The sequence below is a fragment of the Hyperolius riggenbachi genome, chromosome 2 (assembly GCF_040937935.1).
Source record: "Hyperolius riggenbachi isolate aHypRig1 chromosome 2, aHypRig1.pri, whole genome shotgun sequence".
In the NCBI taxonomy this organism is placed as follows: domain Eukaryota; kingdom Metazoa; phylum Chordata; class Amphibia; order Anura; family Hyperoliidae; genus Hyperolius; species Hyperolius riggenbachi.
In genome coordinates this window covers 490,357,663-490,383,165 of record NC_090647.1, presented here as the reverse complement: position 1 = coordinate 490,383,165, position 25,503 = coordinate 490,357,663, and the positions used below count along the sequence as shown (strand labels likewise).

The 25,503-nt window shown below is 44.6% G+C and overlaps 1 protein-coding gene across 2 annotated transcripts in view; it reads right to left on the bottom strand.

The window, feature by feature from the left end:
* Positions 1-3,097: 3,097 nt before the first annotated feature.
* Positions 3,098-25,503, bottom strand: part of PCP4 (Purkinje cell protein 4) — a 132,345-nt gene continuing 109,939 nt past the window's right edge. For both annotated transcript variants that reach the window (XM_068266032.1, XM_068266033.1), the window contains exon 3: positions 3,098-3,427. In XM_068266032.1, the coding sequence (XP_068122133.1) occupies positions 3,300-3,427 (128 nt within the window). In that variant the 3' untranslated portion in view covers positions 3,098-3,299. The remainder of the gene's footprint in view (positions 3,428-25,503) is intronic.

Genomic DNA, 25,503 nt, shown 5'->3' with positions numbered 1-25,503 from the left:
CTAGTATAGATAGCGAGATTCCCCTCCCCCCCCCCCACCCAGTGTTAGCTATCCCCCCGATGTATACATAGTTATATTTGCCAGTGCCCCAAAATATTATGTAGCCCCACCCAGTATAGCCAGATATGCCCCTGTGCTAGGTAGCCCTCCTAGTATAAATAGTCAGATGTCCCTCCCAGTGGTAGGTAGCCTTCCCCACATTAGATAGCCAGAGCCCCACAGTATAAGTTGGTCTCCCCTAGTATAGATAGCCAGATGTGCCCTACAGTGTTAGGTAGCCCCCCCTAGCATTGAAAGCCAGATGTGCCCTCCAGTGTCAAGTAGCCCTCCTAGTATAAATAGCCAGATGCTACCCCCAGTGGTAGGTAGCCTCCCCCAGAATAGATAGCCAGAGATACCAGTGCTCCACAGTACAACTTGGTCTCCCCCTAGTATAGACAGCCAGATGTACCCTCCAGTGTTGGGTAGTCCCCCTGGTATAAATAGCCAGAAGTGCCTCCAGTGTCAGATAGCCTCCGCCCCCCCCCCCCCCCCCAGTATAGAAAATCAGATGTGCCCCCCAGCATTAGGTAGCCTCCCCCAGTATACATAGCCAGATATGCCAGTGCCCCCAGTATATGGTTGCCTACCCCACCCACATGCAGAGTGGTGCAGAGTAGGGCATGTACAACTCACCTGTCAGTGTCGCCAGCACCACATTCCAAGAGAGACGATGAAGGAACGCTATCAATTAAAAATTGCTATCAACACCTCAGTGTATAGTTTATTAATCACCTTGCTAAAAGAATCTTATTCAGGTGGTGGTAAGGGGTCAAGTTTCCAGCAATGTGTGTTTATTCTCTTCATTTCTCTGACTATTTACAAAGGCATTATCATGGTGTTTATCAGTGTCCCTCAATCCCAGCATGGAGCCTAGGAAGTTACACTAGATGCAGACAGGAGTGTAACATCACAAGTGGCCAGTCAGTTAGCAGTGGTGTATACATATCTCCCTGACTGCTAGTTATATTACAGCAACATCTGTTAGGAAAGAGGAGCACTCTATAGTGTATGAAATCCAACGTTTAATGAATAAAAATGGTAATGAACCTACAGCAAAGAAGTATACACTTGCATTTAGATAGTATTTTGGCGGTGTGTTGCCGGTCCCAACGATGCAGTATTCCCTCTCACAGCGCTGTGGCCAGCAGCGGTGATGTCCTGATGTCCTGGACTTCCGGGTTTGCGGTAACGTGGGTGGGTCCTACTCTGTGCAGGATATTATCTAAATGCGAGTGTATACTTCTTTTCTGTAGGTGCATTACCATTTTTATTCATTAAATGTTGGATTTCATACACTCTAGAGCACTCCTCTTTCCTAACAGATCTTGCACAGTTTCTCTATCAAGGAGCAGCTCAAGTGGCATGCACAGCAAACCTTTATCATCTTCCTGTGGAGTCCCTTGCTATATATTTCATACTAGCTGATGGCCTGGCGTTGCTCGGATATGTATTTGGCTGGTGTTGGCTTCGCCCACTTTTTCTAACCCTAACACACAATTACTCAATTACCTCGTTTGTGAGCTTTGCGGTCTTTGGCATCAAAATCTGATTGGCTGTAGCTCCACCCCCTTTTCTGAATTTGAACCCCAGTCACTTAATAACCAACTGTACCAGGTTTGAGACTTGAGCCATTAACAGTGCAAATATGGCAGCAATTAAATATTCCCGTGAAAATCAATAGGTGAATTTTGATGGGCTTTTGTAGGCTCCACCCACTTTTCTGAATGTTAATTCCAGTCACACAGTGACTAACTGTGCAAAGTTTGAGAACCCTGCCATTAACAGTGTAAGAATGGCTGCAGTTTACATTTTCCCAGTGAAATTTGTATTTGTCTCCACCCACTTTTTGGCTATGGGGAAGTATCCTATAGGTTATTCCAGGTAATGTACTATGTGTGTGCCAAATTTCATTCAAATCCGTTCAGCCAATGTTGCGTGATTGAGTAACAAACATCCAAACTTTCCCATTTATAATATTAGTGAGATTACAGCAACAGGCTACTTGTTACATCTTAAGATCAGCAGGGCCGGATTTAGGCCAAGGCCACCTAGGCCATGGCCCATGGCACCACAGGAGCAAGGGCACCAAAGCAGCACGCTAAATTGGTGCAGCATTTGTAAGCTTGCAAATGCTGTAATGCACAAAGATCAGGCTAACGCCTGACCGTGGTACTCTGCTGCTAGATGCCTGTGCAGAAGCCACCTTCCTCTCTGTGCCCGTTTGCATTGTGGCCGGTGGCTATGGACTTGGGCAGCATTGGAGAGGGAAAGGAAGCTTCTGTATTGGAGACGATTGGAGAAATGAGTGACACTGATGGCTGCTGCAGAGTGAAGGTGAGCTGGCTACCTATACTGGAGGCAAGGGGGGAAGAGGTCATCAGGCTACCTATACTGGGGAGTCTTCAGGCTACCTATACTAGAGGGAAGGGGGAGAGGTCACCTGGCAATCTATACTGGAGGGAAAGGGGGAGGAGTCATCTGGCTACCTATACTGGGGGGGGGTCATCTAGCTACCTATACTGAAGGGAAGGGGAGATGGGTCATCTTCTCGCTACCTATACTGAAGGGGGCGGCTGGTGACAGTGGCCTTGGGCGGTAAAGAGTACAAATCCTGAAGATCAGCCTCCTCCCCAGACTCTCCTGCATGCTGAGATACAGTAATGTATATTTGTGAGGAATGAAGGATGATTTTAAAGCAGGGAGAAAGAGCGAGAGAACTGTGTGAATAAATAAAGTTCCTCTATCACTAGTGTTAATGTGTATCGTAATATAGCATTAAAAAAAAGCTGTTTTAATTGATAGTGTTCCTTTAAGCGAAGGCAGTGAGACAACATTTAATTTTTCAATGATGTTCTGTGTATCTCTGAAGCTACTACTGATCAGCCTGACGTGCATTTTCACTAAAGATGGCTTTCGATTGTTTATTGTTTGTCAGGTCTTCAGATGGAATTGCTCCTGATTGTTCATTATTTTTCAGATCTCCAGATGAAATTGCTCGTGTTTGTGCCGTGTGCTGTTGTGATTGTATAAAAACACTCTGAGCAGACACCCCGTATCCCATCTCATCTTGTTTTATTATAACATCACATAAAATAGAAGGTTACAGATGGAACTGAGATAACCGTTATAATAACCGCAGTGAGGTGCGCAGTCGTTAATGTCTAATAGACTATAAATACAACCTTTGTACATGCAGCCTAGATATTGGTAATTTCCTGATAAATCATTCTATGTCCCCTGGTGGCGAGAGGTAGGTACTAGGAGTCCGTGGTCTGCTTCTTCTTCTGGAATTTTCTGAACTGGGACTGTATTGCTACAGCCGCTCGTTCTGTCTCTGGGGCACCCATGTCAATGTCAAAATCCTCCTCCACTTTTTTCTGGTCATCTGGAATAAGGATGGAAACAAAACGTCAATAAATAAATAACTAGATGCGTTTTATTTACAGCTTAAATGATTATTACTAATATTTTCCACACCGCTATATAGAGAACGCTGAATGGTTCATACCGCTAACCTCCTCAGGGTGGTTTGTGATCTCATAGACTGATGATCCTACCCTAGTTGTGGTCCAATTTGGAGAAGTCAGTTAATTTGTTACTTAAACTGGATGTTTCTATGTATCCAATTTGAGCCCCGCTATAGCAAACAGGACGTACAGGCGTGTCCTGTCAGTCAGTGGTGGGAGCGCACACGCCCGCAGCTCGTTCACGGCAGGAATTACACGTGGGAGATTTGTGAATGGGAACATGTGTTCCCTGAACCAATCAAAGTGCCTGTATATGAAAGAACATGACTCCAATCATGTTCAATCATAAGAATGAAAGTAAAAAGTAGTATAAGAATATGATCAACCTCTGCCTAGTAACCCAGGTTAGTGTACATCATTATTATGGCCAAAAAGTACAATTAAAATCCATAATGTTTTTTTCCTTTTACTATAGTTATTAACCCCTTCTAAACCCCCCTCCCTTATAGTTACTAAACAGAAACACTTGTTGAGAAAAAGTGACAGATTAAAAAAAAGCATAAATAATTATCTTAGGGACTCATACTTTTTAATATGTATGTCAATAGGTTATATTACTGTTATTTTTTTCAAATAAAGTCTTGTAATTATTGGCAGGGTACAATGAAGAAGCAAAAACAAAAAAAAAAACAAAAAAACAAAAAAAACACAAAACAGAAAAAATACACCTTTATTTCCAAATAATATATTGGTGCCATACATTGTACTAGGAATATAACGTAAATGTTTTAATAGATAGGACAAATAGGCAAATACAATGTGTGGGGATTATGTACAGTAGCAATGCTTAAAGGGATACTGTAGGGGGGTCAGGGGAAAATGAGTTGAACTTACCCGGGGCTTCTAACGGTCCCCCGTAGACATCCTGTGCCTGCGCAGCCACTCACGATGCTCCGGCCCCGCCCCCAGTTCACTTCTGGAATTTCTGACTTTAAAGTCTGAAAACCACTGCGCCCGTGTTGCCATGTCCTCGATCCCACTGATGTCGCCAGGGACGTACTGCGCAGACACAGACCAATCCTGGACCTGCGCAGTACGCTCCTGGTGACATCAGCGGGATTGAGGACATGGCAACGCAGGCACAGTGGTTTTCAGACTTTAAAGTCTGAAATTCCAGAAGTGAAACGGAGGCAGGGCCGGAGCATCGGTGAGTGGCTGCGCCAACACAGGAGGTCTGCGGGGGACGATTAGAAACCCCGGGTAAGTTCAACTCATTTTCCCCCGACACCCCTACAGTATCCCTTTAATTTTAAACAATAGAGGATGAATACAAACCTGATCCAATGAAACTTGCTGTTCACAAAGTAACCCAGCACATAGTGTCCTCTGCTAAACCGTATATTGCATCACAATGGAAACAACAAGATTCACAATTTGATGCTTTTTTTTAAAAAAAATGACAAAAAATGACCTATGATCGTATAAATACCAGAGTTTTATATACTATGCACTATAGCTCCCAACTGTCCCTTTGTCGGAGTAGGGACAGTCCCTCTTTGGAAACCAAATCATTCTGTCCCGCTTTCTCCTTCATTTGTCCCTCTTTTAGGATTCAAGTACAGATTAAATACATGTATTTTTCTACTTAAAAATGTGTTTGTTTGGCTCCAAACTTTATTCCCATCCTTTAAATTGATATATTTCTTAATTTCACATTTTAATATGAAGAAAAGCTGGTAATAATAGAAAAGACCAGTGTGGTTTGAATTCTAAAATTACATCTTTTGCATCTTTAGTGCTGCGTGTAGCAAGGGGTGTGGTGGAGGCATGATTAGAGGTGTGGCAGGGGTGTGTCTTAAAGTGTCTTTCTTTCTCATCTCAAAAAGTATTCCATACTGATATCCAGGCCTGGACTAACATCACAGGAGCCTATAGGCATAGATGTCCTGGAATCTTAGACTTCGACCTCCATGGACCTACACACAGCTGGCAAACTGCACTTCAATTGTGCTGGATGGTCCAGCTGTCACTTCTCCCTTACTTCCCTTGCCCGTCGTTAGGTAGCTACAGGCGCCCCTTAGTATTATGTAGCCAGAAGAAGTACCCTCAGTATTAAGTAGCTAGTGGTGCCCCTGACTGAAGGGAGATCTTGGCAGTGGAATGCAAAGAGAAGGGTTAGTAATAACTTTTACACTCTCATTCAATACAATAACAATACAATAACATTTGTAAAGCGCTTTTCTCCCATAGGACTCAAAGCGCATAGCTGTGTCTCAGATTAATACAGGGTTTCAGGCTGGGTTGTGTTACAGAGGAGATAGTCAGATGTTCATGAATGCCCGACTGAAAAGGTAGGTTTTCAGTTTAGACTTAAATGCTTCCAGGGATGGGGCTGTCCTGATTGGGTGTGGCAGGGAGTTCCAAAGTGTAGGGGCAGCATGACAAAAGGCTCTGTCTCCAAAGGTTTTGAGGTGGACTCTGGGGGTGACCAAGGTGTTACGTCCTTTTGATCTAAGATTGTGGGGGGTGTGATGTAGTTGCAACAAGTCCTTCAGGTATCCAGGGCCCAGATTGTGCAAGGATTTGAATGTCAGTAAGCCAATCTTAAACAGAATTCTCCATTTTATCGGTAGCCAGTGGAGTGAGCTCAGGGTTGGTGTTATGTGGCAATGGCGGGGTTGGCTCGTTAACAGCCTTGCGGCGGCATTCTGTACTAATTGCAGGCGGCGTAAGTCTTTCTTATGCAGGCCTGTGTAGAGGACGTTGCAGTAGTCTAACCTTGATGTGACGAAGGCATGAACTAGGGTTGGAAGATCCTCTGAAGGAATTAGGTGTTTAATCCTTGCAATATTCCTTAGGTGAAAGAAGGAATGTTTCACAACAGCTGAGATTTGATTCCTGAAGCTTAATTTCCCATCAATCAGTACTCCCAGGCTGCGCACACAGTCTGAGTTGCATTCAGACTCTGCATAGGGAAGGAGGGAGGGAGGCGCTTGGGGAGGGGAGTGAGCCGCCATTCCATCATCAGGCGCCTGTAGGCACGCGCCTACGGTGCCTTATGGTACATCCGTTGATACCTGTCTAAAAATATAGCCCACAACTCTGCACCCCTAACCCTAATGTTTGATGTTCTTAACATCTGATGTTAACTGTAACATATCTGTTTGAGACCTATTTCTATTTTTGTACTGTTGTCTTTATTACTGTATTTGATTGCTTATCAATAAAGCACCTTATGAACACTAAAACTATAGGGGATAAAGGTGGCATAAAGTTTACTGTCATTGTTGGGTGTCACAAGATTGATGCAGTTCTAGTGCAATTTTCGCCCCTTCTCACACTGGATTCGTTTCAACCCGACCTTCGACAAACACATGCAGAATGCTATTTGGTACTGTAATCCACTGTGCAACAATCCCACTAGCGTGATGTAATTCTTTGAAGCATTTTTGGTGTGATGCCATTCCGCCCCTTTCAATGGGACTTTGCAATCAATCTAAAAATGAAAGCGCACGCACGCACGCACGCAGAGAAAATGATTGCTCCCTTCCTTGTGTGCTTTGCGTTTTGTACTGTGAATGGGTCCTTACAGATTCTGACGTGCAGCAAGCAAGCACCCCCAGTGTTCTGAAATGAGCCAGTGATTCTGTAATTTCATTGCTTAATAACAGTTTATGGTTGTAAGCTTATGCCACAGGTGTCTTTATGTAATTTCTAATTAACCTTATTTAGTTTTTTTTCTCTATAATGAAAACCACATTCTTCAGTCTGAGTGACAAATCTTTAATTTACTGCTCTGTCAACTGATTCCACATTTTTCATCCACCCTACACATATTAAAATAACAAAAAACCCTTTATAAAGTGTGGCATGTGGAGCAGTGATGCTCGCTCGTAATGCAGTTAAGCTTTGCCAAAGAAAATATTAATACAGTGCCTACAGGATGCAACCTAGGATTACATTTATATACATATACATATAATGCCCCATATGTAGTCCCTCTCACAATCTTTTGGCCACACCCAGTTGTTGCCGTGGTACTATGTATGCTGTACATTCACTCCATCCATGAAGTCTAGAGTTGCTCAAGAAATTCTGCTCATCCATCAAAGTCAGCAAGTCTAAGGCTAGACAGCGTACACATTTCCAACTGATGTCAGCCGTTGGGAGTCAGGAGATGATCCCCTTAGGTGACATCACTGGGCGGGGCTGCACACATGCGTCAGCTATGTAGCTGCCGCCACGCTGTGTTGCTATGCGAGGGGGGGGAGGAGGAATGACGTCGAGCCGCGTGTGCATGACGTCATGCACCTGGCGGGGGAGGAGTATGAACAATGGGATCGGCATGGCTGGGGTTGAGTAGATCAGCCTATTTCGCGGGTTATTTTAACAAAAAGCAAAGCAGAAAGGAGCGCTCTTTTGGTGCATTCACTTTTTAATATAATTTCATAAAAGATAAATTGCACTTACAAGATCAAAGTGAAATCACAGCTTATCACACCAAATGGTGTACACATCCGTCTCCCTCTGGTGGTAAATAACACCTTGGACCCCTCCACGCTGTGGCCAGTCGTGTGGGTTTCCCAAAGGATCAGAGCTCCGACGAGACAGGGACTCATGGACGAGTAGCTACTATGTGCCTATTGCATCATTTCGCGAGTTAGGGGTCGTCGGCTGCTGTACACTCTCCTAACTGTTAGGTGATTGTAATGATCCGCGCTCCTGTCTGCATAGGCAGACAGCTGTTTGACCATTTTTTAGGTCTGAGTGCTGCAGGTCTCTGGAAAAGAGACCTGTCTTCACTCTGCAAGTTTCAGAATTGCTCTGCTGGTGAGGAATTTGCATCCATTTGTCATGCAAATTGCTTAGCTGCTTCCTTTGATGGCTTGCAGTATAAATGCCATTTCCTCCCAGAATTCCCTGCTGGTCATAGAGGTTTGTTCCTGCTAACTTACCTGGAGTCTCAGCCTTTGCTAATTGTCTGTTAAGATTATCTTAGAGTAATTCCTTGGGAGTGCACTGTCTATCTGTTGCGATTGTCTTGTCGACAGCGGCAGTCGACAGGAAATCGTTCTGTCTGTTGGTATCGCATTCGCCCTAGCGTTAGTGGCGGTGGTTCCTTCTGTACTCTGTCTTAGGGGTGCAAGCCAGAGCAGTGGTTGCTACTGGTTGCTCCATCTGTCTGTCTGGATCGCATCCGCCCTAGCGGTAGTGACGGTGGTTCCTTCTGTACTCTGTCTGGGAGTGTAAGCCAGAGCTGCGGTTGCTACTGGTTGCTCCATCTGTCTGTCTGGATCGCATCCGCCCTAGCGGTAGTGGCTCCTTCTGTACTCTGTCTGGGAGTGTAGGCCAGAGCTGCGGTTGCTACTGGCTACTCCTTCTGTCTGTCTTGTCTGGAACGAACGCTTGCTGTAGGCTCGGTGAGGTAACCGTTTAGCAAGCGTTCGCGTTCTCTATTCGTTTTCGTGTTACATTGGTTAGTTAGGTTTGGCGTGCTTTGTCTCTGTTAAGCTTTTCGTGCGGAGACCGCGCCATTAGCGTTCTTTGTCGCTGTTTCGCTTTTCGTGTGGCGACCGCGCTTAGCGAGTGCGTTTGTTATTTTCCTCGGCGTTCTGATCATTGTTATTTGCTGTGTCTTTCTTGCTACACTTGTGCTCTGTCTTACTCGGTCTTGTGTCATTATTGGCAATCGCCACTCTTGCGATTGCGTTCCCACTTGGTTTCCGCTGTTGTGTGTTCACTGTCGCCGGGTGGCGACTAGATTGGTGGACACACATACATTCTGTCTCTGTGCTCACTTTCTCTCTACAGGTGCATTGCACCAAATCTGGGTTCTTCGTTTTATACGCTTGTGGAGGACTTCCGCAGTGTCAGCGCTCATCTTGTGCGTTGACCATGGAGATAATTCCACAATCGTTACAGTGATGCGGTTGTTATCGCCGGCCTCAGCCGAGTAAGGCTTGTGTACGAGGTTATAGGAGCCCTTATTTCCCATGGCAAAAACTTTGGAGATATGTCTTTAAAACAACAGACTCACTTGACTAGAACCTTTTCAGAATGATAACGAGGTAACAGCGTGAAGAAAAACAGCTACAAATGTCAGCCGAGCTGGTGGAGTGACAGGCGGCTCATTACCAGATACCATCACAAAGCAGAACAACATTCTCACAACACTAAACAAAACTCTGCTGGTTCCATCAACAAAGGCAACACAGAAATGAGGAAGAAAATGACAAGATAAGGCAGAGACAGAAGGAAGTGATTGGAGTCAGCGTTGAAGGGCAGCTCTAGCCAAAATATTGTATGTTGTGTAACCACTTTGCATCTATAGCTCGTTTTCACCTTACTGACAGGAGTCATTTTGGATAATAAAGCCCCCGTTTCCACTAGGGTTGTTTGTGCCGATTTCACACACATGAATACAGGCCCGGAATCTCAGTCTATTGAAATCAATAGGCTGCTTCCGAATACGTTTGCAGAAAAAAAATCGGAAGCACTGCCTCTGCTTCATAATTCTGGACGACGTGGCCGAATCCCCATAGACATGCATGGCACAGGTACAGAGATTCAGATGCATAATCATTGACTTCCATCTGAAAATGGCCCCTGCGAATAATGGCGCACAGTGTTGCCGCTAATCCGTTTGCCGCTTATCGCTATTTAACGTTAAAGCCTTATTGTTATTTAACGTTAAAGCCTTATTGTTATTTAACATTAAAGCCTTATTGTTATTTAGCGTTAACACACAGAACCCTCTCTGTACCTATCCCTAAACCCCCCCTGGTGGTGCCTAACCCTAACCACCCCCTGGTGGTGCCTAACCCTAACCACCCCCTGGTGGTGCCTAACCCTAAGACCCCCCTGGTGGTGCCTAACCCTAACCACCCCCTGGTGGTGCCTAACCCTAAGACCCCCCTGGTGGTGCCTAACCCTAAGACCCCCTGGTGGTGCCTAACCCTAAGACCCCCCTGGTGGGGCCTAACCCTAAGACCCCCCTGGTGGTGCCTAACCCTAACCACCCCCCTGGTGGTGCCTAACCCTAAGACCCCCCTGGTGGTGCCTAACCCTAAGACCCCCCTGGTGGTGCCTAACCCTAAACACCCCCATGGTGGTGCCTAACCCTAACCACCCCCCTGGTGGTGCCTAACCCTAAGACCCCCTGGTGGTGCCTAACCCTAAGACCCCCCTGATGGTGCCTAACCCTAATCACCCCCTGGTGGTGCCTAACCCTAACCACCCCCCTGGTGGTGCCTAACCCTAACCACCCCCCTGGTGGTGCCTAACCCTAACCACCCCCTGGTGGTGCCTAACCCTAACCAACCCCCTGGTGGTGCCTAACCCTAACCACCCCCTGGTGGTGCCTAACCCTAACCACCACCCTGGTGGTGCCTAACCCTAAGACCCCCCTGGTGGTGCCTAACCTTAACCTTGACAGTGTTACATTAAATCCATTCATCGTTTTGCAGTTAAATAACTTCTGCAGTTTGGCTTATGTAGGGCGCTATTGATAAATAACGTTAGTGTGTGCCACTATTGATAAATAACGTTAGTGTGTGCCACTATTGATAAATAACGTTAGTGTGTGCCGTTTTTCTTCTTTTTTTCCCTGTGCGCCATTATTATGCAGTACTAACGATAAATAGCGATAAGTGTATCTTTTTAATGCGGCGCCATTTCTATGCATAGGCACTGTGCGCCATTATTCACTGATCCCTAATCATTGTGCTCATCTCGGAGAGTGACAGCCGGACAGTCTACACCGGAGAAGTGCGCTATTTGCGTATCTCTCCAGCAGGCGCACTTCTCCTGCGTAGACTGGCCCCGACTGACGGAAGTTTGTTATTTTTCTTGGCGTTCTGATCATTGTTATTTGCTGTGTCTTTCTTGCTCTGGTACCGGAGCTGCAGGCAGTGGAGGATGGCGGCGTGGGAGTGATCCAAGTGTATGGAGCTGGAGGAAGCTCCAGGTATGTATAAAATGGTTCCTTTAGTTGAGCTCTGAGTCCCTTTAACATAGGAAGCAATTTTGATGACAATAGCATGTACGATGATCGCTATTATCCGTTAAAGTTGGCACAATATTACATGAAAAATGCGAGAATATGGTTCCTGATTATAATTACAGTTGAAATTAAAGGGGCAGTTTGGTGAAAATTATTATTTACCATTAATCACATATCAGTTATTTAAAATAAAGAGCATATGTTTCTTCATGGACCTTGTGTTAAAAAAATGATATCACTTAATTCTGCTTTCCAGAGAGCTGAGCTGCTTAATTAGCATACTATGCGACGGGGCGGACGGACTTCACTGATAGCACACATTCCAGCTGATTTATAATGCTGACACACACACTACAGAGAGCTGCTGTTCTCACATGTAACTAGGTAAGTAAATAGATAAAGCAGGCTGCTAATTAGTTATATAGGTAGCAGCCTGTTTGTTTATTTACTTAGCTAGTTACAGAGAACAGCATGGCTCTCTGTAGTGTGTGAGTCAGCCGTCAGCTGCAGTGCCTGGTATCAGTGAAGTCCGTCACATAGTATGGTAATTAAGGAGCTCAGCTCTCTGGAAAGCAGAATTAAGTGATATCATCTACTTTTTTTTTTAACACAAGGTCTATGGAGAAACAAATGCTCTTTATTTTATATAACTGATATGTGATTAATGGTAAATAATAATTTTCACTAAACTGCCTCTTTAATTAAATATTTTACAATTTTGCATCGTAATTGCGATTTTTGATGTGAAATTACGACTATGCGAAATATGTGCTCATCACTAGAGATGTCGCGAACGGTTCCCGAACCGTTCACCGGCGAACATCTCTGCATCAGTGGGCCTTCTACTACTTCCGGGTCGCTATGATCCGGAGTAGTATGCATGCGCTGCCCGGCGGAGCACGTCCTAGATCGCGCTCCTGTTGCCGGGCACTTTCTGCGCATGTGCGTGACTTCATGAACGATGTCACGCTCATGCGCAGAGAGCCCGGCAACAGGAGCGCAATCTAGGACGCGCTCCGCCGGGCAGCGCAGGCGTACTACTCTAGCCCTTAAGTTATTTTTAATACAGACACAGCCAGAGTGCAGCCATAACTTTATTACAACTTAGGACACTGACTAATCATTCTAAAATAAACAGTAAGCAAAAACAATGAACGGTTTTTATCCTAGTCCCAGGCCTCCTGAAGACAGATGGCTCCATACTGCGCATGCACGAGTGAGGGTGCTCACGCATGCGCAGTATGGAGAGGCCCGTCTTCAGGAACTCTCGGGCTCCCAAAGACTTCCGAAGCCTCCTTCAGCAGCGGAGAGAGCAATGTTTGACCATATTGGCCGAATACTGCTACGGGGGAGCCAGCGCTGCAACGGGGACCAGGAAAGGAACTGGAAGGCTCTATAGGACCCAGAGCGTTCCCTCTCCTTAGGTAAGTATCTGGCTGATTTTTTAATAGATTCCCAATGACTTTAAGCATCCATCTGGTATATATGACAAGATGAAATTATTTGAGTTTGAATAAAGGTGTCATTCTGTTTCATATGCATCAACCTCCTGCAGCCATGTCTACCAAGTCCAGCCCCAATGTCATTATTACATTATCAGGCAGGGATTTGGTTGATTTGGCAAAGCAGGTAGTGAAACAAGCATTACTGGACACTAAAGCACCAACAATCGGCAGCTAAAAACATCTAGAACAGAGGGAGAAAAACAAATACTTCCACAATTAGAAGGCTGCGCATACACAGGCTACTGTGTTGTACAATACACTCTTGGTTAGATCGCCACCTTCATTATATCATAAAAATACTGAACACCTAGGCGGATGCACCGCATGTACCATATTATCCTCTACTGTTGCCTGTAGCAGCCAATAAAATCCACTATAACACCACTATAAAGTTCATCATAAAAATGTCTTCTTCCTTATTGCATCATCACAAACTGCTTCAAGAAACTGAGTAAAGCTTCCACCACAGCTGGTAGTTTTCCACTCACCGGCTGCTGAGACCCAGATTTAGGTCTTTCCATGTGGAAGATTTAAATTGCTGTGGCCACAATATTGAGGGGGTGGAGCGATCACCTGCCTGAAGGGATGATATATGAACAGGTATGTATTTAATGCTGACACCCCCCCCCCCCCATCCCCCATCATTAAGACACATCCTGCCATGACAGGCTCTGTCTGTTTTTACCGGAGGTACTCTTTAACATCTAACCAGCAGAGGGAGGAGGTGGACTGGATAATGTGATCTCACAGGGGAGACTGGCTGTTGCATCCTCACAGGTCCACCCTGACTACCTCATGTGGATGATGACAGGATGAGGGAGGAGCCAGTACAGCTTTAACAGGAAGAGAGGCTACAGGAGCCAGCCAACCAAGTACTATCAATTTGTTTAAGTGAAAAAAAATTACAGATGGGCAATGTACAAATCATTGGGCATTGTGAACTAAAGAGGAACTCTAGTGAAAATAACGTAACAAATACATTTGCTTTTTTTTTTACAATACTAATTTAATTATTATTTAGGCAGTGTTTGCTCATTGTAAAATCTTTTCTCACCATGATTTCCCTTATGAAATTTATCACAAGTTGCAACATCTTTAGTCCTGGCAGGTGCAGCTCTACGGAATGTTTGTTTCTGAGGATTCTGAAGCCAATGAAAATAATGTCTGGTCTCCCAAAATGCTCTGGGATGAGAATTCCGCATAGCTAAACATCCTATGATAAGCATCACTGGAATGGTGGGCTATATACCAATTTACAGCGATATATAGATATAGAAAGTGTTTCTGATATTGAAACCAGGGACATTTCAGTAAAAGTGTATACTCTGAATAATTTACTGCATTTTACTGTGTCATAGTAATATATGTTACCATGTGCCTATGTAAATTTACTATAATAAGGATTAAAGGATACCCGAGGTGACATATGACATGATGAGATAGACATGGGTATGTACAGTGCCTAGCACACAGATAACTATGCTGTGTTCCTTTTTTTCTTTCTCTGCCTGAAAGAGTTAAATATCAGGTATGTACGTGGTAGATCCTGTCGGAGTCAGGACTGGGTCAGACTATAGTGTGACCCTCACTGATAAGAAATTACAACTATAAAACACTTTCCTAGCAGAAAATGGTTTTTGAGAGCAGGAAAGAGATACAAATGGTCAATATTTCATAGATTTTAGCTCCGGCATACTTAAATGAATGTGTCAGTTAGCAAAAACAATAAAAACTTAAAAAGTAGATTTAAATATAAAATATAACTATGGAATATCTTAAAAAGTCATTTTTTTAGGAGAAGGAGGCTATATATAATTGCTTATTTCATTAGTATATTTTCACCTCGGGTGTCCTTTAAAAAGTGGGAGCCTGAGCGCCATCACTTCAGCCTACGGGTCAAGCCAGCCAACATGCATAGGCAAAAGAGGTTAGGTTAGTGTTAGGCACTAGAAGTGTTAAGTTAGTATTAGGCATTAGGAGGTGGTTTAGTGATAGGTACTGGGGGGGGGGGGGTAGTGTTAGGCATGGGGGGGCGGTGGTAGTGTTAAGCACTAAGAGGGAAGGTTAGTGTTTGGCACTAGGAGAAGGGTGTTAGTATTAGGCACTACGAGGGAAGGATAGTGTTAGGCACTAGGTCTGGGAGAAGGGTGTTAGTATTAGGCACTAAGACGGAACTTTAGTGTTAGGCACTAGGAGGAGGATCTTAGTGTTAGATACTAGGAGAGATGGTTAGTGTTAGGCATTGGAAGGGGGTTAATGCTAGGCACTAGGAGGGGAGTGTTAGGCAAAAGGCAAGGAAAGGTTAGTGTGAGCATAGGAGACAGGTAAGTCAGTGTAATGTATGTAGAATCGACGATGTAGGACAATTCTTTGGACAGAAAAATCAGTGGAATATAGATCAGTCTGATAATGTAGGCTGCTTTGTTGGAGCACAGTTTAAAGGAGAACTGTAGAGAGAGGTGTATGGAGGCTGCCATATTTATTTCCATTTAAGCTATACCAGTTACCTGGCTATCATGCTGATCCTCTGCCTTTAATACTTTCAGCCATAGACCCTGAACATGCATGCAGCAGATCAGGTTTTTCTGACAATTTTGACAGATATGACAAGATTAGCTACATGTTTGTTTTTGGTGTGATTCAGCCAATACTTCAGCCAAACAGATCAGCAGGACAGCCAGGCGACTGGTATTGCTTAAAAGGATATAAATATGGCAGCCTCCATATACCTCTCACTACAGTTCTCCTTTAAGCATAAGTACGCTAACACTTAAACTAGAAATCAGTGTAGGGCAGAGGGCAGCAGGCTAACCCGATATCCCTCCAGGCCATGCATGAAGCTGGGCTTTAAAATCCATTACGTGGGCTCGCGTGCCTGTGATGGATCACATCCCAGAGTTATTAGTTACAGACTAGCTCCCAGCAAATGATTCCGTTTACCTTTCCTCTTCCACAGCCTGAGCTGAAATCAACCATGACAGGCGGGAAAATACAAGCGCTCAATCTTCCTTCCCTCAAGGGTCGCGCGGAAAAGATTGTGTGAAAGGCGCCTGTGCGTTCAGCCAGCCTCTCACCTGCTCCACAACTGGCTGGAAATGAGCTGTTGAAGAGCGGACAGAGATTTATATCCCAGACAAGTGGAAATCTATTCGGAGGAGCGGGGCAGAGCGTCACAGCTTTCCTCTCTGCACAGTGCTGAAGGGAAATTGGCCATTAATGCAACGACAGGTATGATTATCCTGACACAGCCTGGCGGGAAGGCTTGTTTAATGTTCAGAATGAGGGTTTAGAACACAATGCAAAATGTCCTTCTTTAGCACAACAAGATCACCAGCAGCTCAGGAAGGGGAACCAAGTTTTGGTAAAAAAACATTACTCTAAAGTGGTCTGAAGCTCTGACATAAAATTCAATAAAAATGTGTTTTCCTACTTTTTATTACTCATACAGTTATCAAATGTGCACACGTAATATTGTCTGTTTACAAATTACAAATTTCCAAAGTGTCGTTTTTCTTACCCTGAAAGCTGACATTGCATTTTATTATTTTTCTATTATAACTGCTTTTTATTACATATTAAAATCTTCTAATGAGCTATTCTGAACTCTGTGCGTGCCTGAAGCAGAGAAAGTGTGTGTGAGTGTTTGTTTACATTCCAGTGTTGATACATGTGTGTTTAACAAATAAAACAGATACTGTTATGTCCGGTTTGGATGCAGATTTGAAGCTGAATAGCAGGAGAAAGTGCTTTGTTTAACCATTTCAGTGATGTTCTGCTAGAATTTTTTTCTGGGATAGTAGCTTTCAAGCTGTGAGAAATCTTTTAAAGCAAAGTAGAAATGCTGACTTTCAGACCACTTTATTCCCTTCCGTACACAGGTAGTTGAAATCTAGGCCCTGTTTACTTCCTGTTATTCCTGCCAGGGCCTAGATTTCAACCACTCTTGCCGTGCAGTTCCATGGTTTGCGCTGTTTGCGTCACTCTTGCGCTTCAGTAACCCACCCTGTGATTAGCACGTAAAAGGGAAAGAGGCGCCCTGATGTAATAAAAGCATCTAAAATCAGCTTAAAATCGAAAAGTGATATGAGGTAGCTTACCTCAATGACGAAACCTCTGTAGTTAATACAAGGGATTTTTATTAGCACAGGCAACGCGTTTCGCGGGTTTCAGCCCGCTTCATCAGGCCAGTAAAAGTGCCAAATAGAAAAGATCATCTAGCATAGGGAGCTTCCTATGCTAGATGATCTTTTCTATTTGGCACTTTTACTGGCCTGATGAAGCGGGCTGAAACCCGCGAAACGCGTTGCCTGTGCTAATAAAAATCCCTTGTATTAACTACAGAGGTTTCGTCATTGAGGTAAGCTACCTCATATCACTTTTCGATTTTAAGCTGATTTTAGATGCTTTTATTACATCAGGGCGCCTCTTTCCCTTTTACGTGCTAAGTATACCCCCGAACACATCCTGTCCGAGGGGAGGTGGCAGACCACCAGTGGAGTCCCCACAGTGGACTCTGTCCCCTTTTTTCCACTAAGAGAGCGACCATCCTTCCGGTTCTGGCTAGGACCACCCCGAGTGGAGTCGGGTTTATTGTCTCCACCTGCTTCCTGTGGTTGGTTGCCCCAAGCAACCTCCCTTTGTGAGTAGTGCTTTTAATTTATTTTCTTTTATTGTGGTCATTGACATTTTGCACTACTGGGCTCCCGTTTTTTGTCTCCTGTGACTTTTTCTACAGGGTGTTCATCCACCCCTACTACAATCACCCTGTGATTACCATGCGCTAGTACTGAAGCCAGTACAAGATATACCTGGTCTCTCAGAATGAGAATGAGAGTTCTGAAGCCGGTACAAAATATACCCGGTCTCCCAGAATACTTGGGGGCAGGGGGGAATTCCATGAAACAGATTGTTTTGGAGCCTGGTGCCAGACGTGAGCGCCAGAGCACTAATGCTATAGTGCACACCCCGCGCAAGGGTAATTTGGGCTTTTAGCTAACAACTGACCCCAAATTACTTCTCCCTTCGAGTTGCTACTAGGAGGGGGAATAGTATTTATCACTGACGGAATTCTAGCGGCAGCAGAGTGAGCCATCATTCGGGGTGAGCCGTCACTCTCATTACAGTTATCCTTTAAACATATATTGGTAGTATAGTCCAAGGCTATCAGCTAAACAGCAAACAATTCTTAAAAAGGACCCAAACTCTAGCACAGCACACAGTGAAAAATCTTTATTCCACATATAGTTGCTGAAAATAAAAGTGTCTAATTAGTTCTTATCAGCAAGGTGAAAGGACTGCTTTACCTAGGCAGCTCATATATTTTAGTATTATTGGGAGTGAGTCATGAAAAAAGAGACTCTCAACATTTAGTAGATATTAGGAAGATCCACACTTGAGCAAGCCACCACGCTCAACATGGCATCCAGTTTATGTATAGGAGGATCTGTTTGAGTGATGAAACCACAAGGCAATTCTTGAGTTCGAAAAATTCAAAATCACACTTTACTGTATCAAAAAGATTATCAAAAGATAAACACTTTCGTATTTGTCAATAAAAATTCTTCATTACATGAATGTAGAAGATTATACCATTTTGACAGATACCTAGGCAGCTCTCCATACAGTAGACACTAAGGCTTAACCCTTTCACTGCTCCATGCAAAAGTGAAGCCAGCTTCAACTTCAGGGTTTTTTAAAGCGGATCTGAGATGAAAAACTAACTATAACAAGTAACTTGTCGATATATATTATTATTAAGTTTAGATAGTTTACACAACATATCTAGCTGCAAAAGTTTATGATTATTTATTGCTGTGATACAATGAGGGCAGCCATGTTCTGTTTATCACATTGTCACAGGCTGAGGGCTGGAGATGCTATCAGCTTGCCTGTGTGTAAATTCAGTCCCCTCTCCTCCTCCCTCCTCCCCTCTGCCTCTGAAATCAATGGCTAGTAACCTCTTCCTCCTCCTGCCCAGACTTAACTCCCATAAGCCCTTGCTACAGTGCCAAGGCACAAAAGGAGCTGTGGGCGTGGCTTGTTTAGTTTACAGAGAATTAGAGTATAAAACAAAACAAAAAAAGTATTTGGCTTGAGGAATGCCCTATAAACTATATGAAAGGAACACAATTATGCAAAGAGTAAAAGTTTATCTCAGATCCACTTTAAGGATTTCCATAAAGTGTAATTAATATTTTTTTTCCATAAAGGTTATCATGCTGTGGCTAATCTTGTGGAGCAGACAGGAAGTTTTGATTTCAATTTCACTTTAAATAAAATTCAGACTAGGTTTGTAGGATCACATTCTCTAAAGGATTCCGAACCTGGAGGACATAATCAGGTCCCCGCAGTCTTTCAAAAAAACTGGATCAAAGGATGCGGCGTCTGTGCCGAGAGTCTGTAATTCCGGCAATCACCTCTTGTGGAACGCGCTACCTCTCGCATCAGGACAGCTAAGTGCTGGGCATGCCTAGACTACGCTGTTTGCTCGGGGAATTAGAGTCTAATATGACCTTTGATGAGAAATCTTTGCTGTTTTGCTCAGTAGGGGATTTGCTAAGTCGGTTTTGCAGGATGAACGTCTCTTAGAGACCAGTTAAAGGTTACTCTGCCATTTTAAAGACATGGTAGAGCCACTTAGAGGTTTCTTAGGCAATTTTACGTTTGGCGTTTCAGTGCTTTTACATTAAAGTGCAAGACCGTATTGCTGAGAACAAGGTCACAGGATAAGGAAGAGCTTATTATGGAGCATGTCTACCCTGTGCTATAAAATAGACTGTTTCTATATTTTTTCATAACACAGATACTTAACATTTTAGGCAAGTATACATGATATCTGAGTTATAATTTTAAGCTGTGGACTATAGTCCCAATCCCTTTTTTTGGGGGGGGGGGGTTTCAAATCAGAACAGGGGGCGCATGTGCAGAACGGACGCTGTAGACACACAGGGGCTACATGGATAAGGGCTTAAAGTGTGCCCGAGGTGGATATTCAAGTGTAAAATGGGACAAAGAGGCATGTCCGCTTCCTTATGCCTTGCCTCCATGTCCCCTCTGTACCTCTCTGTATCCCCTGTGCCCTGCTACACCCCTCGAATTTACTGACAATCAGCAATTCGGTAGCCTCATGGGAAAAGCGTGTCACTCCTGCGTAACGCCCCTTCCCCGCCTCTCAGAGCCATCTCACTGGCTCTCCCCCACCTCTCCCCGCCTCTTGCAAACAAAACAAAGCTGATCCGAGATGAAAAACTAACTATAACAAGTAACTTTACTATATAGCACTCGCTGCTATGTAAAGGGCGTGTCTTCCTTAAATAGTAGCAGTAGGGTATTGTACCGTGTTAGCCATCAGTAAAAGCAAGAAGTTTTAAATCAGGATGATACCATTTATTGGCTAACTACAAATGAATAAGAATAAACAAGCTTTCGGCCTTGCAGCCTTCATCAGGTTTACATCCTGTTAGTTTGCAAGCTGGTGGTACAGACAGCTTATATACATGCAACATCAAAAGGGAAAACAGATATTTTTTTTTTCAAGCATAAATACATCATTAAGATGCCTTAATACAAACAGACCATCTAAATGGGGTAAGATAAGGATCCTTGTTTACTTTATTGCTCACAGACCTGGTATTAGGATTGACCCAGAGGTATCGGAAATTCTTAGTTCACAAGTTCAGCTAGGGTGGCTGAGACAGTTCATATATCATCAATCTCAAACCAATATAGAAAGTTGTTGTCCTTATTCAAACCCTTCTGCACAGCTTTGAAACAATTTATAAATTTTGTTTCTGCTATTAATCGGTCATTTGACGTTTTGAAGCCGCCCTTCAGGGCAGTGACACGAAGCTCATCCATGCTGTGTCCGTTGGACCGAAAGTGTGTAGCAACTGGGAGTCCAGATTTGGTATCATTAATAGTGTGCCTGTGTCCATTCATACGTTTACGCAGAGTTTGTCCAGTTTCTCCCACGTACATAACATTGGTGCATTTCGCACACATGATCAGATATACCAGATTGGTGGACCCACAAGAAAATTTACCTTGTACTCTGTACTCCTGTTGTGAACCTGGTATCGTTACCCTGTCAGTGGAGTAAATGTGTCTGCAGGTCCCACATATTTTTTGTCGGCAGGGTGATGTTCCGTTTTGTTGAGGCCTATTCAAAGAGCTCCTGACAATCATCTGTTTTAGATTGTGTGGTTGCCGATATGACAAGAGTGGAGGTTTAGGGAATATCGTTCTCAGTCTGTGATCCTTGTGTAAAATGGGATGAAGTTCCTTAGCAATCCTCCTTTAGATTTCCAGGTGTGGGTTGTAGGTGACAACCAAAGGGACACGTTCCTCTTTCTGGTTTTGCTTATATTTCAGGAGTTCAGTCCTGGGGATGTTGCTGGCTTTCCTGATTTGGGCCTCAGCCATGGGAGGACTGTAACCTTGTTTAATGAAAGTGTTCTTAAGGTGCTACACACTTTCGGTCCAACGGACACAGCATGGATGATCTTCGTGTCACTGCCCTGAAGGGCGGCTTCAAAACGTCAAATGACCGATTAATAGCAGAAACAAAATTTATAAATTGTTTCAAAGCTGTGCAGAAGGGTTTGAATAAGGACAACAACTTTCTATATTGGTATGAGATTGATGATATATGAACTGTCTCAGCCACCCTAGCTGAACTTGTGAACTAAGAATTTACGATACCTCTGGGTCAATCCTAATACCAGGTCTGTGAGCAATAAAGTAAACAAGGATCCTTATCTTACCCCATTTAGATGGTCTGTTTGTATTAAGGCATCTTAATGATGTATTTATGCTTGAAAAAAATATCTGTTTTCCCTTTTGATGTTGCATGTATATAAGCTGTCTGTACCACCAGCTTGCAAACTAACAGGATGTAAACCTGACGAAGGCTGCAAGGCCGAAAGCTTGTTTATTCTTATTCATTTGTAGTTAGCCAATAAATGGTATCATCCTGATTTAAAACTTCTTCCTTAAATAGGAGTGTGCCCTTTAGTTACTATGTATAGGAACTGGAAGGCACACTCACACTATCTAAGGAAGGCATGTTCCATGCATAGCAGCGAGCGCTACTATGTAAGGCATGCATAGTGGCCACTCCTTCACATTAAGGTGCTCTGCTTTAGCAGTGCAGCTTGATGAATCAAGCCTGTTAACTCTGATAAGGCACATTAACTCTGAAAAGGCACGCTAAGTGTGCAATAAGGGGATCTATAGTGATAGTGAATCAACCCCTTCGTCTCTTGCACACAGAATGAGGGTCTGTGCATGAGGGATTTGTGTGTGATTACAACAAGCAGTGCTTTGGGTTTGAATTAAAAGAATGTGTTTGAAATATTGCCAACTAAAAAAGGCACAATTCAGAGAAGATGAAAGTGGAGTGTGGGTCAGCATCTGGACACAAAAGTGATCTGAGAAACATTATATCAGCCAGAATCGAAACGCTACCAGCAGGGGAGGACTGGGACCTTTTGGCCTGGGGAGAAAACACAACTCAGAGGCCCTGGGGCGGGTGGGGGGGGGGGATGGGGCGTGTCTGGGAGGTGAATGACAAAAATGGGTGTGACCCAGGCATGATGTGGGCAGGTCCAACTGCATGACACTATTATGTCAGTATGGACCAAAAATCCCTGAATACTGCAATAAAGATTTTAGGCAGTTCTGATGGCAAAAAAAGATCATATTCAGTACTAGCAAGACAATACAGGTAGTCCCCGGTTAATGAAGGAGATAGGGAATATAGGTTCGTTCTTTATCTGAATCCATTCTTAATTCAGAACACTGTAATTTCGGTGCCTCTTCTGTCCTCCTCTATGTCACCTGTTCCCCCCCCCCGTGCCTTTTTTGCCCCCCCTGTGTTACCTCTGTGTCTCTTTTGTCTCCCTCTGTGTTATCGCATGTCCCCTGTTCCTCCCTTTGTCACTTTTGTTTCTCCTGTGCCTTTTTTGTCTCCCTGTGTCACTTGTTCCCCTCTTTTGACCCCCCAGGTTACATCTGTTTTCTGTGTCACCTCTGTTACCTCATGTCCCCTGTGCCTTTTTTTGTCCCCCAATATATTTTGTCCCTTTGTGTTACATCTGTTCCCCCTCTACCTCTCTTGTCCCCCTCTGTGTCACCTCATGTCCCTGTGTCACCTGTCCCCCCTCTGCCTCTTGTCCCACTGTGTCACCTGTATCTCTTTTGTCACTTTTGTTTCCCCCCTATGCCCCACCCCCATGGCTCGTGTTCCCCCACTCCTTGCAGCGGGAGCAGCGGCAGTCAACTCGCCTACTCCTGGGCCCCTCCATAAGTGTTCTCTCTCTCTCTGCTTCCTCCTAATGCCGGTGGTGCCTAATGATGTGATTAATAACAGTTGGCAGTAGGTGGTAGTACCGTAGTAAGGGAGAGAGACTGCTCATCATGCTCATCATGGAGGCGACCGCGCTGGGAGTAACCATGGTACCTGTACACTAAATGGCAGGAAAGTCTCCATGGTCACTCCCAGCATGAGGAGAACAGAGAGATTTGCCGCTGGATCGGGGACATGTGAGACCTACTCTTAAGGGGGGCCGTGGAGCACAGGGACAGCTCAGCCTGATACCCCTGCAGAGGATGAGGGACCAGGCACGGCCACAAGCCTCCCTGGTCATGCTCCTATAGTTGGGAATGTTCGCCACGTGCGCAATAGCAATTTAAACAAACCTTGCAAGCACAGAATATTCAGGAGGCACATGCAACTTTCAGATGGAACAGCTGCTGAATGGATATCAGAGAGGGATCAATAGGACCAGAAGGACTACAAAAAGCCCTAGGTAAGTTACACTGACCACATTAGGTTTACTTAGAGCAGGGGTCCCCAAACCTTTTGATTCGGGGGCCGGGTCAACATACTTCAGACTGCTAGGGGGCCGGAGTATACATAAAATGATGTAGAAGTCTTTGTGGGCCAGACAGTGATGCATACCCAGGTGACAACCTGCAGATTGGACAGCAGTGTCACCTGATGTGGAATTTGATTGGAAACCAGCGAATGAAGAAACCATGGGAAAGAGGCCCTGTCTAGAGACATACTGATAATATATCACGCTTACATCCAGTTATTAATCATTTTTACCATATAAAACCACCTTCTTAAACCGATTTTCGGAAATCTCTCCAGCAACTGGGAAAGTGCTGTTGCCTTATCAGTGTCACAATGAAAAACATATAGTGTCTAATAAACAAAATCAATACTATTGCACAGATCCCTGACTGTCACACAATGGTAAATATAAGTGTTGCCCTGTTGTCAAAAAAACCCTGTCTGTGAAAAATATACAGAAAAGTGCTGCATGCTTTCAAAAGTGCGTATGCAAGAAACGGCTATCTCAAATATGCCAGGGATATTAGGAAGTGTGTGCATTGCACATATCTACAACAAAAATATAGTGTGAGCGTGCCTGCCGTGCTTACCAAAATGAAGAGGTCCCAGCTGCCGGGGGGAGAAGGGGGAGATCGCCTTGCGTGTTCGCATCGGTCTGCTGCTTCTATGGAGGCTAACTACCTGATGGTCTAGCAGCCCTCTTATTGGTTACTGCCCTCTCCCGTGGCCACGCTTCATTCTCGGGAGAGGGCAGTAACCAATTTTGCATCATAACTGGATGTAAGCGTAATATATTATCAGTATGTCTCTAGACAGGGCCTCTTTCCCATGGTTTCTTCAATTGTTTGTTGAGCCTTAAGAGACGCATTATCATGTGCAAGTTTGAAGCTCTATTGGTTGTGCTACTAATTGGAAACCAGCGAATGACTGCATTCTGGCTTCCATGTGGATGGGCGGTGCCAACACTGCTATTCTATATAGGGACCAGGAATATTTAAATATGCAGCTGAGCATAATCTGAGATTATGTATTTATACTTACCTGGGGTTTCCTCCAGCCCATGAGGTACGTGGGCTACCTCATTGGCATCTTCGCTGGCTCCATTGTCCCCCACAGTAATCTGGCTGGCCGCACTCTTCTGCGCAGGTGTAGCTCGACTGCCCCTTCCCTCCCCCCTTACAGGTGGGAGTAATACTGTGCAGGCACATAGCACTCCCGAGGACAGGAGCGCAGCTGGGGTGCATGCATGGCAGAGCATGTGCAGAAGCGCACGACTTGCTGCAAGTGGCCAGATTACCGGGGGAGAGGGGTTGTGTAATACTAAAAGACAAAAAAAAGCAGCCAGAGAGGACAGCGAAGGAGTACGTCATGGGGCTGACACTTTAAAGGGAAGGTTCAGGGAGGGTGGGTAAAAAATAAAAATCAAATTCCACTTACCTGGGGCTTCCTCCAGCCCGTGGCAGGCAGGAGGTGCCCTCGCCGCCGCTCCGTAGGCTCCCGGTGGTCTCCGGTGGCGCGCCCGACCTGGCCAGGCCGGCTGCCAGGTCGGGCTCTTCTGCGCTCCAAGGCCCGGAACTTCTGCGTCCCACGCCGGCGCTCTGACGTCATCGGACGTCCTCCGTGCTCTAC